Source organism: Chlamydotis macqueenii, chromosome 5 (assembly GCF_036417535.1).
Source record: "Chlamydotis macqueenii isolate bChlMac1 chromosome 5, bChlMac1.mat, whole genome shotgun sequence".
In the NCBI taxonomy this organism is placed as follows: domain Eukaryota; kingdom Metazoa; phylum Chordata; class Aves; order Otidiformes; family Otididae; genus Chlamydotis; species Chlamydotis macqueenii.
Window position 1 is genome coordinate 44,083,950 of NC_141560.1, and position 14,323 is coordinate 44,098,272.

General features: G+C 42.7%; 1 protein-coding gene across 5 annotated transcripts in view; it reads left to right on the forward strand.

Annotated features, from left to right (window-relative positions):
* The window catches only part of NR1H3 (nuclear receptor subfamily 1 group H member 3), a 30,540-nt gene that overhangs the window by 12,376 nt on the left and 3,841 nt on the right, over positions 1-14,323 (forward strand). For 3 of the 5 annotated variants that reach the window (XM_086749888.1, XM_086749889.1, XM_086749890.1), the window contains exons 2-6: positions 5,893-6,140; positions 9,018-9,284; positions 12,191-12,399; positions 12,649-12,828; positions 13,234-13,333. In XM_086749888.1, the coding sequence (XP_086606014.1) occupies positions 6,023-6,140; positions 9,018-9,284; positions 12,191-12,399; positions 12,649-12,828; positions 13,234-13,333 (874 nt within the window). In that variant the 5' untranslated portion in view covers positions 5,893-6,022. Of the gene's footprint in view, positions 1-5,892; positions 6,141-9,017; positions 9,285-9,869; positions 10,047-12,190; positions 12,400-12,648; positions 12,829-13,233; positions 13,334-14,323 lie in introns of those variants that run through there. The other 2 variants (XM_086749891.1, XM_086749892.1) reach the window with 2 other exon arrangements.

A 14,323-nucleotide genomic window follows, 5' to 3' on the forward strand; every position in this document is an offset into this window, starting at 1 on the left:
AGTGAGAACCCAGTTAAGCTCAGGGATGCACCAGTTCAAAGGAAGAGACAAATGTGTAGGCCATGCCAGAAGTCAGCAGTCATGGGTAATAAAAGAGTGGGTCAACAGCAGGAGTAAAAGCCAAAGTAAGAGGAGGTGGGGTGCTCTAAAACTCAGAGCTAGAGAGGCAGAGGTGGGAACAAGACCCTTAACTCAGAGGGAAGAGACCAGAGTGCAGCTGCCCATCCCTGAGGAGCAGGCTGTGCAGCCAGGAGTGACTGGCAGGACTCTGCTGCACACTTGAAAATGAAAGCAATCAGGAGGCTGTAGCTTTTTTAAAATCAGCTTGGGACTAACTGTGACTTGCAAACTCCTTCCGGTGGTTGTCTTTATGCTTCTGAGAGATCAAAATGGATAATATGACTTCAAACCATATCCCTGCAGGTCTCTGTAGACACAGATTTACAGCAGGGGCACAGAGCTAGTCTCCGTTCCCTGAGTTACAGAACAGTTCTTTCCATTCTTTGTAAACATACTGTTCAGAATCATTCTTTATGCTGTCCTGGTGCACTGTTTTTCCCACCTTTCATTTTCATGGTTTGTCCCTCCCATTGACAATTTGAAGTTGATTATTTTTCCTCATGAGTTTTAACAGTTTTCACAGTTTTCACATGTAACATTACTTCATTTTCAAAGTGACAGATTTCCATAGGTGTTCTGGTTTAATGCCAGCTGACAACTAAGCACCTCACAGCTGCTCACTCACTTCCCCCCAATGGGATGGGGAAGAGAATCTGAAGAGTAAAAGTGAGAAAACTCATGGGTTGAGATAAAGACAGTTTGGTAGGTGAAGCAAAAGCCATGCATGCAAACAAAGCAAAACAAGGAATTCATTCCTATTCGCAGGCAGGTGTTCAACCATCACCAGGAAAGTGGGGCTCCATCGTGCATAATAGTTACTTGGGAAGATGAAACTCCATCACTCTGAACGTCCCCCTCTTCCTTCTTATTCCCCCAGCTTTGTATGCTGAGCATGATATCATCTGGTGTGGAATATCCCTTTGGCCAGTTTGGGTCAGCTGTGCTGGCTGTGCCCCCTCCCAGGTTCTAGTGTACCTCCAGCATTCTTGCTGGCAGAACACGAGAAGCTGAAAAAGTCCTTGACTTAGGGTAAGCACTACTTAGCAACAACTAAAACGTCAGTGTGTTATAAACATTGTTCTCACACTAAATGCAAAACACAGCATTATACCAGCTACTAGGAATAAAATTAAATCTATCCTAGCTGAAACCAGGAAATGGATTATTTTTTTTCTGCCCTGAAAGGTACAAGCATCTCTTTCAACTTTTTCCTAATTGAAACCTGTTATATGTGTACTTCTGTCCCGCTTGCAGACCTACTAGCTGCTCCAGCACATCTTTAGAAATGTGATGATGCAGAGGGAAGGAAGAGGAATGAGCCAACATGAGCTAGGAATAACCTTTGTTTCTCTGAAACAGGTACAAGGTAGTACCAAGTCCCTTGGGGAGGTTTGTGTGAAAATACTCTGGCTGCTAACACCAGAGATGGTATAGGAAGAGCATTAGGTCACAAAATGCTGATTACTCCTTACGAACGGTTTGGAACAGTGATGTCTCCTAAGTGGCTTAGTTCTTTGCTGGTGCTGTAGAGTCCTGTGAAATCTCAGTCCAACAGCTTTTTTTGTGTGGGTTTTTTTTTTTTATTATTCTTTTTTTTTTCTTGACCAGTTAGATCTGCAGCCAGCTTTTGACACCCAAGGTAGCATCACTTCTATGTGAGTTGTGCATTTAGACTGTTGTGAGACCAGCTTTCAGAGGTGGATTCCAATAGAGTACTGGCACTGGTATTGCATGTCAGAACAGATTTAGAAGCTGAAATACCAAATTATATCCCCACTTCAGATACTTCTGAAAGATTGCCCTTCCTATCAGATACATTCACCAACAGCCTGTTAGGCCTATGCACAAAGGCACCGTTGTGTTGGCACACAGCTGTAACACGTGAGCACAGTCATGTTAACATAAGTAAATGAATCTAAGGTCTCTTCTGCTGATGCTGATGTGCTGCAGAGTGCATGCTTGTGATTCACTACGGAACTGAAACATAACCGTATATTTTCCCTTGGCAGAAGGCTGTAGGATTTTGTAATTTACAGGATCAGAACTCTGACCAATAAATCCTGTTTTGAAAGATCCCAGAGACTTGTGCAAACTTCCTAAAAAGCTACCGTTTCATCTGAACATCCAGTATGTGGACGTAAAGGGCTGCTTGTGCTATTCCTCTGGTTATTCCTGCACTCCACAGTACAGTTTCTTCAGAAATGTACTTGCATCTGGTCTGGTTCCTGATCCTTAAACTTCTCACAGAAAGCACCAAACAAGGAATACCTGTTTAGCAGAATTGTCACAGTAACTGCATCCTGCTCATTTCGTTTCTTTATGTGCTGTGCTGCCCAATGCCATCTCCTTTACTTGTCCTCAATGAATATGGGACAGAAATTAGGCATATTCTGTAGCTTTGTGTCGGTTGATGACAGTTCAGATCAAAGGCTTCCAGAAGAGTGCATAAGTGCTTCAGCTGGGCTTGGAAGAGGACTCAGCTGAGGGAATGGGATGAGATGAGATCATTGCTGGAGGAAGTGATGAAGGTTTCTGGCACTTAGCATGAGGTGCAAGAGCCAGGGCTGCCACCTCTAGTCGCTGTTAACAGTACTTTCTGTTGTATAAACACTGATCTTGAGACCGTCGGTATCAGAGTTGGTTCCATTATTTCAGAAAATAATGGGAGAGGGAAGAAGTGGAGTAGGGCGAAGCTGGTGGCAACATGTTTCAGAAGTGTTTAGTGTCTCATTTGAGACATGGGTGGCAAGGGCTGGTAGAAAAAAGTTTCCCTTAGCCTTTCATCTATATGTGCATCCTCACTGGCATATGTCTGCTCATCAGATTGCTCTGTTCTAGATGCCGTGTTAGAGAGATGTGATTGCTTCATCGTTTATTGCTTGGCAGGTCCTGCTTTCTAAAACTGACAGAGTTCAGACAGTGGGAGGCAGCACAGCAGATTATGTCAAGAAGACACTGTTCCCTCTTGCAGTTGCAGTTTGCGTCAGTCTTCTACATTTTTAGTTGAAGTGGTGATGCAAATCAGAAGATGTGAACCTCTGACATGATGATTAGTACAAAACTCAACAAGATTTTTAGTTGCTTGAAAACAATCCTCATGTATTTCTGTGAAAATTAACTCCCAGGCCTAGTCATACAGCTTCTCACCTGTGTGCCTGTGGGGAAAGTGCTAGTTTAGGTTTCTTCACCTAGCATCACAGTGCTGCTATTTGTAGTTAGGTCAGTTTTCCACAGCCTGCAACTGTTGCTGGATCTACAAAGCTAAAACATGCTAGGTCTTAGAAGCAGACAAGAAAAGGCCTCTCCTATCTCCTATTCTACTTTGGGAAGGCTCGGGGCTGGTGCACAAAGTAGGAACATGTGAGTTGGTTTTACAATGCGAAGAGAGGCTGGTAGGCCTTACCCCTTGCTGTGTCCTGGCTGTGCACATGGATTTATACAACCCTCCCTGTTGGTAGCTGCAGACTTCTCAGACATTGCCAGGACGTCTGCACTCTCTTAGAAGCTCCCCTTTGGGCTCCAGATGTCTTGCTGACAGCGAGTTTTGCTCTTGCAATGTCAGTCATGGTTGGGCGGATGACACAGTTTTAAAGTCCTGTCAGACTGTACCCTCCTCTTTTGCTTTCCGGAATACATTGCAGTTGTGGCTGGGATGCAGCAAGTTTGGGTGACTGGTAGGTAGCGGGGCCTAAGCACTGTCACTCAGTCCCTCAGCTGGGAGATCAAACTTTTCCTTTGAAAAATTACCGTGATGCTGCTGCTGGTGATTCATTCTGCACAATAATTAATGTTTGAGTGAGTCTTTTGCGTGGTTTAAAGGAATGTGGAGGTACACTGAGACACTACACTTAGCTTTCTTGTTTCATGCCCAAACATGTCCAGAGACATCCGATACTGGCATCACTGAAGAGCTTAACATGGGACTAGGAATAGAAGTAGAGTTTGGGGTTGTTTCAGTGTAGTTCCATCTGGTGCTCTATGCCTCTCCACAAAATTTTCAGTTGCTGCAGGATGTACTGTGGAAACTTAAAAAAGCTGATTGTGATAGCCATGTTGTTCCTTTGAGAGCTGAGAGTCTCTTTGAATTGGTTGCAAATCACATCAGTTAGGCTGTAGACTCCCACAACAGGACTTCATGGCTTTGAGTTTAATATTTGCTGTCACTCCTTTTATCCTCAATAGTCTGCTTCTCCAGCAATTCAGTGACTGCGTGCACCAAAGGCAAGGGAGCTCTGAATTCCTTAAACAGTCTGAGGCTGTGTTTCCAAAGGTCACATGAATTAATATGCCCTGTGGTTTTTAACACCTGCATCTACTACCTGCCACAACGTAATGGGAGATGGCAGGAGCTCAGCAGGCTTGACAGTATGACTGCATTTATGCTTGATGACTGTTTCAGAGTACTGGGAGGGGGGTGGTTTGTGGAAGTCTTGCTTTCATCTTTGGCACTCTAAGAAAAGTTGCACAGTCTGGTCCAAATACCCAGGAGGGAAGAAGGAACTTGAGACTCTGGTCCTCTGCTTCTTCCCAGTCAGCACTGCAGCGTGTGAGGCATGCCCATGCTTACCTGGATGCTTTGTACCTGGACTGCTGCACAGCTTTCTGTCACCTCCTGTCTTTCAGAGAGTGGCAGGCTTCCAATTCTGAACTCGGTCGCTCAAGTTAAACTGGTACAGGCCTTGAACGCAGTTACTTTTTAAATCAGTTAATGCCTTTAGCTTGCATTGGTAGATCACTAAGTTAAGATCAACTGATCAAATGCGTGTTCAATCAGATTAGAGGTGTTTACCTTAGCAGTTTGCATCAGTTTCACTAGGTCTATGCGATCAAACCAGTCAGGCCTTTTTTTGTACAGGTGGGACTTCTTGGAAGAAGTGATTTGATTTGCTTTCAAGGTTCGGGTTGTGTAGTGGAGTTAGTGCTGTATAATAAAGTTGGTTTTCAGTATGACTTCCAGATTATAGAGAAGGGTATCCTCAGGGTGATCAATCTATTACCTAAGGGTGGCATAACTGTTGTTTCCCATAGGTATGATGCTGGCTTTCCATTTCTTGCTGTAGGTGAGGAGGATTTGTAATCCTCATCTATGATACATCATTTATCTTTGGCACAGCTACTGATATTATTAGGGAAATTAGGTGTTTTGTAGTCTTTGCTGAATCGTTGTATCAAAATTGTCTTTTACAATTTTCTGTGTGCTGTGAAGTACATGCCACAAAATCCAGGGCAGCTGGCAGCAATGAGCTATTTGTTACTGGAAGCTTTAACAAAGGCCACCAGTTGTAAAGTCTGGAATTTCCCTCTTATGCACTTGAAGAGGTCAAGGGTGAAGTCCCCAGGTGGTGTTAGCAGTAATGAAGACTAGTCCTGCTTTGATAAATATTTTGGCAATAAAAAGACAGTTTTGTGCCTGGGTGTGCTAATCTTGTACCTTTTACCACAGTTTGTTAAAATACTCTGTTTCGAGAGAGTAAACATTGATAAAACAAAGTTAATTGTCCCTTTTAATCAATAAGGGAACAAAGTCTTGAAGCTTTCTTGTTGTTCTGGTTCTGGCTAGGATAGAGTTAATATTCACCTGAGCTGGTAGCCCCTATGGCTGGGGCACCCAGCTGGGATAATTAACTAATTAGCTAACAGCTGGGGTTAATTTACCCAAATTGTGATACAGCTTGTAACAGATTTTGGGAGCTGATAACCTCAGTAGTTTCACTCTTGCCTCTCTTACATGTGTGTGGGTTTTTTTTTTTTTCTCCCCTCTCTCCTGCACAGATACTTCCTTTCTGACTTTCAGTAGCAGAGAGAAACTGAAGACCTTGAAGAAAGACGCCTTCAGCCCCTTGCTTGGCAGTAACAATGCTGCAGCGATGAGATTATAGTGAGCCCTTCCTGTGTGGCCTCCATGGGTCCCACTCAACTCAGCACACAGGATCATGGGAAGAGGGTGGCAAGTGTATTTGAGATGGAGGAGGAAGGGCTTTCGCTCTTCCCTGGCTCAGAGAACCCCCCTGAGCATGCAGGTATGGAAAAATTATTACTAAATCCGTGTAAGCTATCCGTTTTTTCAGCTGCAAGCAGAATTGATACTTGGCAAAAATTTAGGGTGAGTTCTGCTGTGCTTGAGGCACCCAGAGAGAATGTCTAAGAATAGAATCAGTTACTGATAGTTGAAGATGACTGGGTTTATCCAAGCGATAAATGTATTGAATATTGGACTTATTTGAAGGGTAGCTTCACGGCAGTAAAATGAATTTCTTTTTGTTAGCCTTATCAAAAGCTCCTGAACAATAAAGTTTTACTACAGGTGACAATCCAACAGGGATTAGTGATGGAAGGAAATAATAGATTCTTGTGGATACATATAATGGAAAGACAGTGGAAGTTTCCTCTACACAATTTGTTTTCCAGAATGTATATGTCCACAATAATGAGGCATATTCTGTCGTGATATTCTGAAGCTACATGCAGTAAAAAAAGACGACAAGCAGCAGAATCAAACTTAGAGTAATCTGCCACAGAGAACTGAGGTTAAAAGGATATTAGGAAATACAATTGAGATCTTGCAGGTATAATTGCTGCTGACATACACAATCCTACACTTTCAAACTGTAAGAAGATGTAGTATAACACCTCTGAACAGGTAATAGGAAAAAAGGAAAACATAAGTGAGGTGTCTAGTGTAGTATCAGCAACTTAATGAAAATATGACAAATAAATGTATTTGTTGAACAGGGAGGCAATGGGCAATCTACCAAGAGAGTAGTTGAAAGGTGAAGAGATTTTACCCAATAAAAGTCCTTAAAACAGAGTTGAGGACAGGAGAAGAAAACAATTGATAAATGCCTTACAAAAATCATGGAAAAAATACACCAAATATGGAAAAAAAAACCCGAGTACAGGATCTACCAAAGGAGAAGGACCCTACTGAGAGCTAAAGGTGCAAAGATGGCGTTCATGCTTGATACATCTCAGATTATTTCTGTGTTATCTTTGACTACAGAAAATTAAAACAATAAGCTATATAACTAAAACAGTTAGTGTTCAGAGATGGAAAATAATTTGCATAGATCAAAGGATAAGCCTATCTGTTTCAATAAAACAGTAATAGGAATGGTAATCAGACCATTGTGTAACTTCTTAAGGACAGTTAAGAAATCCACAAGGTGGACAGATCCATCTTGTGGAAGTCATTGGATTACTCTGCTGTCCCTCAAAATCATAGGAATGTCACTTGCAGCTTCCGCAAAGTTGTTGTATCAGTTAATGTATATGTAGTGGCAGACTTAAGTAATTTAAAATAACTGTAGACATTGCATAAGTTCCTGTTGGTAATAGATTGTGTGAAGAGAAATACAGTAGAACAAGAGAGGGGGATATCTGAGACTTAACCTTTGTGATGACATTTTCCTGCTGTCCGATCTGCAATGAGAAGTGCAGGCCAAAACGAGTGACCTCCAGACCTCTGTAAAGTCAATGGGACTGAAAATCAACACCAAGACACTTAAGACTGTGAAAACCAATACGTAGTGAAGAACACTAATAATAATTTCTGAGACTGGCCTAAAACTGATTACCAATCCAGGAACTTGGGCAGAATAGTAAATGTAACTGGGGGTAAAGATAGAAGTATTAAAACCATACATATGAAAATGACATGTGCCATTGTAACCCTGATGCTGATCAGGAAATGCCGCAGCCTTGTACTGCAAACCAATCCCTATGAAATAACTCCAGTATAAAGGCTTTCCAGTAATATCTAAACATAATCTGGAGATTTATCAAGATACGCTGTTAGTAATCTTTGGGAACAGCTGCCATAGAAGAATCCATAATATCTGACATACAGAAGAATATTTGCACTCTGAAGTGTGCAGAAGGAGGTGTCAGATGGCAACATGGCTAGAAGTAATGGAATGAAAAGCGAGATGGCAAATATACAAATAACATTGGCAAGCATTTTGCTGGAATGCCTAAGGTGGTGACATGCGTTGGAGCAAACTAAAAGTGTTTTCAGAACCCACAGCCAGTAACAGGATTATGATCTGTCAGAATGACATAGGAAGAACTCGGAGGTGCTACAAAAGACCATCTGAAGTGTGAGGCAATAGTGAAGGCCCAGTGTTTCAGGTGGCATAACAAGGTTTAGTAAATGAACTGTCAGTACAAGAGTGCTTCAGTTTTATGAGTGGGGAGCGCTTTTCTTGAAGAAATGGTGGCTTCAGGGATCCAGAAGTTCACAGAGCTTGTACAGTGTGCTGCTTGCCTGTGTATGCCTCTAACTCCACAAAACTGCTGTCTTCTATCTTGATAGTTTCCCCAAGTGTTCCAGTTACAAGGATTGCCTACTCAGTCTGCTTTTTGTAGGGTCACCGTTTCAGCACTGTTTTTCTGTCACTATTTGACTGCTGAACCATTTTTTCCTTATCCTTGTGTGTGAGTATGGCAGAGAATAGAAGTAAAAGCACTGGAGTTAATTCTGAAGAAAATTACTTTCTGCGCAATTTTGGAGTTCAGCTCAACACTTTTGCAGCTCTTTCTCACATTCCTGACTTAACTGTCACTCCTGCTGATGGGAAGTGCAGAATAACACCTGGCCTTGAGTGTGTTTTAGCTCTTTCACACTATTTTCGAGGGGAACAAGCATGAAGCTATATCTACTTATATAGTTAAGTTGAAGCTTTCTGGATTATGTCAATAGTTGGTTTGTTGCAGAAGATATGCTTGCCCAGAAGGAGGATGTCTGTGAAATTGGAGACTTTATCTTTTCATCCGTGTGTGTTTGGGAGATAGTGGGTTTGAATGAGGACATCGGTCCTTGTAAGGAATGGGGCAGTCAGCTGCAAACACCGTGCTTCCCTCATGTGTGTGGATTTTTTTTTTTCTGTTTGTTCTGTTAGAAAATCCCCCCTTGAAGCGGAAAAAGGGCCCAGCCCCTAAGATGCTGGGAAATGAAGTATGCAGCGTGTGTGGGGACAAGGCGTCCGGCTTCCACTACAACGTGCTGAGCTGTGAAGGCTGCAAAGGCTTCTTCCGCCGCAGCGTCATCAAGGGTGCACAGTACGTCTGCAAGAATGGTGGCAAGTGTGAGATGGACATGTACATGCGTCGCAAGTGTCAGGAGTGCCGGCTGCGCAAGTGCCAGGAGGCGGGCATGCGGGAGCAGTGTGAGTGCAGGAAATGGTGCTGGGACAGGAGGAGTGTGGGGGGTGGCTGGGGGCTGATGGATGTAAGGAAGGGGGCAATGTCAGTGCTTGGGGCTCACGTGTGAGCCATGCAGGCTGCATGCTGGAATGTGTGTGGGAAGTCACAGAGAGCTTAGCAGGGATCATGTGGAGAGGTGAGGCTGTTACTGGAACAACACTGGTGTGCTGAGAGCTCTAGCCCTGCTGTATTCCTTGAACATGCTGTTTTGTAAGAACTCGTGGAATATGACATCAGAGGAAAGACTCTCATCTAACATTTATGTTTTCCTCAGTATGCTGTCAACTGTATCAGTAAACTTGGGCTTCTGCCTGTCTTGTGATCAGGACTGCAAGGTTGGTCACCGTGCTGCTTCAACAACAGGCGCTTTCCTTTGCCTTATGCTGTGAGCTTGTCATAGAGGTCAAGGGCAGCACCACAGTACTGCAGCTGTGTTTGTGCAGACCCAGTCTTGTTGCTCGCTTTAGTGAATTCTGCTATTTTTCTCACAGAAGCCATAAGACTGCTGTTTCTGAATATTCAACAATGTTCCTGCTCACATAGCAGAAACAGCCCTCCTCTGCCACAGCATCTGGGTTTCTTCCCTTTGCTGGCCAAGACTGACCGAGTGGATGCTCAGTTAACATTAAATCTGTGTGAAGTCTCCTTTTCTGACATGCAGCACTCAAAACAGTGAGGAACAGAGGGTATTTCAGAAACATCGTATAAAAATACTTCTGCAAAAAGTAAGTCCTACTGAGTTGCATCAAGGAAATATGTTCAGTTTTTTCAGTGTGAAACATGACACACCTAACGTATGTAATCAGTATCTTTGTCACGCTGATTTACATCAGCATTACCTATGCTGTCTTTGCCCCGTTTCCCTCTGCTCCTGAGAGCTACAAAACAGATGTATTTGAAAAGCTGCATAGCAAGGCTACCTGTCCACTTGCTACTCTTCTGTTGGTAGATACTAGAGAGCCTCAATGTGTTTCTGCATTTACTCGTCTTATGTTGAAGACAGCTCAGGAAAATTAGGCCAAAATGAATCTTTGGGTTGTTATGATCAAGTGCTTGGTGATTCTTGTTGACACTGTAATCCCCACTGCAAATTTGCCTTGTTAATCTTGACGGAAACTGAGGGCTTTTTCTTACAGTGGTTTCACTTGGAAGGTCATTCCAGAACTTCCCTCTACTAATTGTTGGAAACATTCTTCTCATTCCCAGACTGAAGTTATTCATGGCCAGTTTATTGCTCTTAAGCCAGTGTGAGCCATGAGGTTAAATCATTTCTTCATGGTAAACTGAGTAACTTGGATCGCTTTGAATTTAGCATGGTTTAGAAGCTTGCACATAAGCAGTTCTCAAGATTCAGTAGTATCTGGTAACTTGTTACTCGGCAATAAATTCTGCGTGCACCTAAGTCCCAACATGAGGGACTGTAATCGCCTGGATCGCTTACTTCCCTTCTTAAACTGCCACTGTGACTGGCATTGTCTAATCTTACAGGTCCCCCTTAATTTGGTAATTGTATTGAATGTCGTTGCTGTTAGAATTGTAATTTTTGTGTGTGTACCTGTGCATGCGTCCTCCCTGTTGGAAGTGAGGGATAAAGGTTACTCTCAGCTGGAAAGTGCTGTGTTCTTAATCTTTCCCTCCAGTCCTGTGGACTGTCCATTTCAGAACGCTTTCTCACAGTAGCTCTCCATTTCTTGTCTTCATGTTTAACATGATTCTTTTGAGAAGTGCAAGTATATATTTGTTCAGTCTTGGGGCCTGCCTTCCTGTGTAGCAGCTATGTTTCCTTTTTACCTGTGCATAAAAAAGGACCGAAGAATCTTTCAGCACTTCTTAAATCCTGTGTGCAAAGTGAAGCTTTATTTTTTTAAATCTTTGTTCCTGAAGATAAAGATTCTTCTCCAGTCAGTCCCTCTTCCACTTTTTGTTTGTTCATCACTAACTCACAGGATGATTCTCTTGAAGATAATCCTGGAATCTACGTATGTCTGGTAGTTTTTTTGGATGCAACTTGCAGATAGTGTTTTTTTGTTTTTTTTTTTTTTTGTTTTTTTTTTTTTTTTCAGCTTTGACTTAAGGAAACAACAACCCTCCTCTACATTCAAATCAGTGAATTATTCAGTTAACTTAGTTGTTAACAGGTTTTTTGTATTTCAATGAGCAGTTGGTCCAATATTTTTCACAACACGTGCCTCAGAGTTGTTTTATTCCTTATGAGGTTACATCTAAATGGCATATCCTTTGACTTCACAACTGAAGACTTCTAGCCCTTCTCCTGAAGGACTTGCAGTCCTCAGTACATGTTATGCAAAGCTATTATTTCATTATTCATCTTGTGATATGTTACTACTGTACAGTCCGCTGCAGGTGGGCTGTGTAGAGGATTGTCCTTTCACTTTCTAACTTTGTCTGGTACTGACTCTGACCGCTCAAGAGGAAGATGAAATGACACAAGCTGTTAATTTAGCAATATCAAAAAAAGACACAACAGCAGGATAATATAAAATACAATGGATGGACCATGGCACGTGAAGAGAGCACCTGTTGGAATCTGTTATAACATGACATTTTGGGAAATTGCTCATTGGGGAAAGTTGCTATTGTCTTTGAGGCCTGCAGGTCATCATGAAGGGAGCTTCTTTGCATGACACTATGATTAAAAGAAAGGCAGTGGAACAACTTAAAGGGGGGAAAAGACAGAGAAACAAATGATAAGTATCACTGTCTGCTGTCTATGTTGTGTACACTCTGATACACCAGATACAGGCAGCTGTGATCCCTGCCTCTTCATCCACAGCACGTTACCCTGTGTTTAGTGTGGTTTCCAGTGTGCTCCTATGTCATGATTGATCTCTGGCTATTCCTGCTTTAGATGTTCTGTCTGAAGAACAGATCCGACTGAAGAAACTGAAGAAGCAGGAAGATGATCAGGCTCGGACAGTTGTGGTGCATCCAACCCCTCCGAATCCACCAAGCCCTTCCCACAAACTGACGCCTGAACAGTTGAGCATGATAGAAAAGCTTGTGGCCGCTCAGCAGCAGTGCAACCAGCGCTCATTCACAGACAGGCTCAAAGTGACGGTAAAAACTCTACCAGTGTACCCAAAGAAAAAAGAAAAACTGAAGTTTGGGGAGTTGAGGTTGTGGGTAAATTATTTGGGAGAACAGAGATACTTTAGGCACTGTACCTTGGGCTGAAGTTCTGTAAAGAATAGCAAAGGATGATGTTCCATTGTATCTAGTTTTCTTTCTCTGTTGACTTCATCTTCTCATCTTTCTGCCCTGGCTCCATCTTTCACATACATACACTCTCTCTTCCCATTTCCACAGCCATGGCCCCAAGTTCCTGACCCCAATAACCGTGAAGCAAGGCAGCAGCGTTTTGCTCACTTTACAGAACTCGCAATTATGTCTGTGCAAGAGATTGTGGACTTTGCCAAGCAACTACCTGGCTTCCTGGAGCTCACCAGGGAAGATCAGATTGCTTTATTGAAGACATCTACCATAGAGGTGAGAGTTTGGCTCCACCACAATACGTGGTAGCAGAGATGAAAGAATTTGGAGTACCCACCTGGAGAACTGGTTCCATCCCTTTTTTTGGGATGGCAGGCTGAAGGACCTCAGCTATGGGACCATTACTGCAGTGCCAGGCTATAATGGCAAAGGACTGTGGAGGAGAATGAGGCAAGAGCCTTGGTAGTGGCAAGCAGGTATTTTTGCCCTTCCCAGAAGCAGACACTGCAAAGGATGCAGCAGAATTTACCTTGGAATTTTTAAGCCCTCTAAGAGAAACTGCTGGGAGGGGCTTTTTTGGGTTTTTTTTTTTTTTCAGAGATGCTCTGACACTCAGCAAATTACTACTGTTGTGACGTTCTTTCCTGTTTTCAAATCAAATATATCTGTTTCTGGTTTCAGGTGATGTTGTTGGAGACATCTCGGCGCTACAATCCAGAGGTTGAGAGCATCACCTTTCTTAAGGACCTGAGCTATAACCGGGATGACTTCGCCAAAGCAGGTGGTGCACTAGACAGGTGTTTCTTCCTTCCCTGTGTCTTGTGTTCTTTCATCCTTTCCTTTTTAATATGGGCTGCTGGGAATAATATGTGGAACCTTACAGCTGAAGTCAGGTGAGAGGGTTAGAATAGGACCAGACTAAGTGCTCCACAAATGTGTTTTTGCTTTTAACATGTGATACTAGCTCAGTTCATGCCTTTTTTTTAGATATGAACTTGCTTTGGAAAATTTGGACTCTTACAACATGAAAATCCTACTGGTAAGAGTGCATGTAGGGCTAGCAGCTGGTGTGAACTTCTCTGGTGGTAGGGATCTGACGTGGTCATGTGGTCTTAGAGACTTATTGTATCACAACAAATCAAACTCCAGCCTTCTCTCATTTGCAAGTATATAACTTGCTAATCTAGATGCATGCTTTGAGCGATGACATTAGCGAGGTTACATTGCAGTTGGCATGAAGTCTATACTGTGCACTGAAGATCCCCACAGAGTGCTTTAGCCATGTCATCAGCTCAGTATATGATGGTCTGTGGTGGTGTGATTTCTGAAGTCTATTTTTCCAGAAGCAATGAGGATCTGTAATTTCAGATGAAGTAACAGGAAGTGTCTATCTTCAGCATCTCTGAAAACGAGACTTTGACTGTCCTTCATTTGACTGCAGTTTTTATTTTTATTTTTAAAATTCCTTGGGTAACTGTTTAACCATTTATGCTTGATATGGCTGTTTCTGAGATGCAGTTGTACTGCTGGAAAGTAGAAACTCAGATACTGTTTTGGGGGAAAGGCCTAAAGTTTTCAGCATGATTGAATAGCACATAGCACAAAGAGATTTGATTTGACAGTGGCCTCTCTATGTTATGACAATAAATATCAACGCATTTCTGCTTGCCTGCATTTCTCAAAGGAGGTGTTTGGAAGCCTAAGTCAGGCTCTGCCTCAGCTTTCCAAGCTTTTTAAGCTGAAGGAAATTGTGTAGTTCAGACTTCTTGGG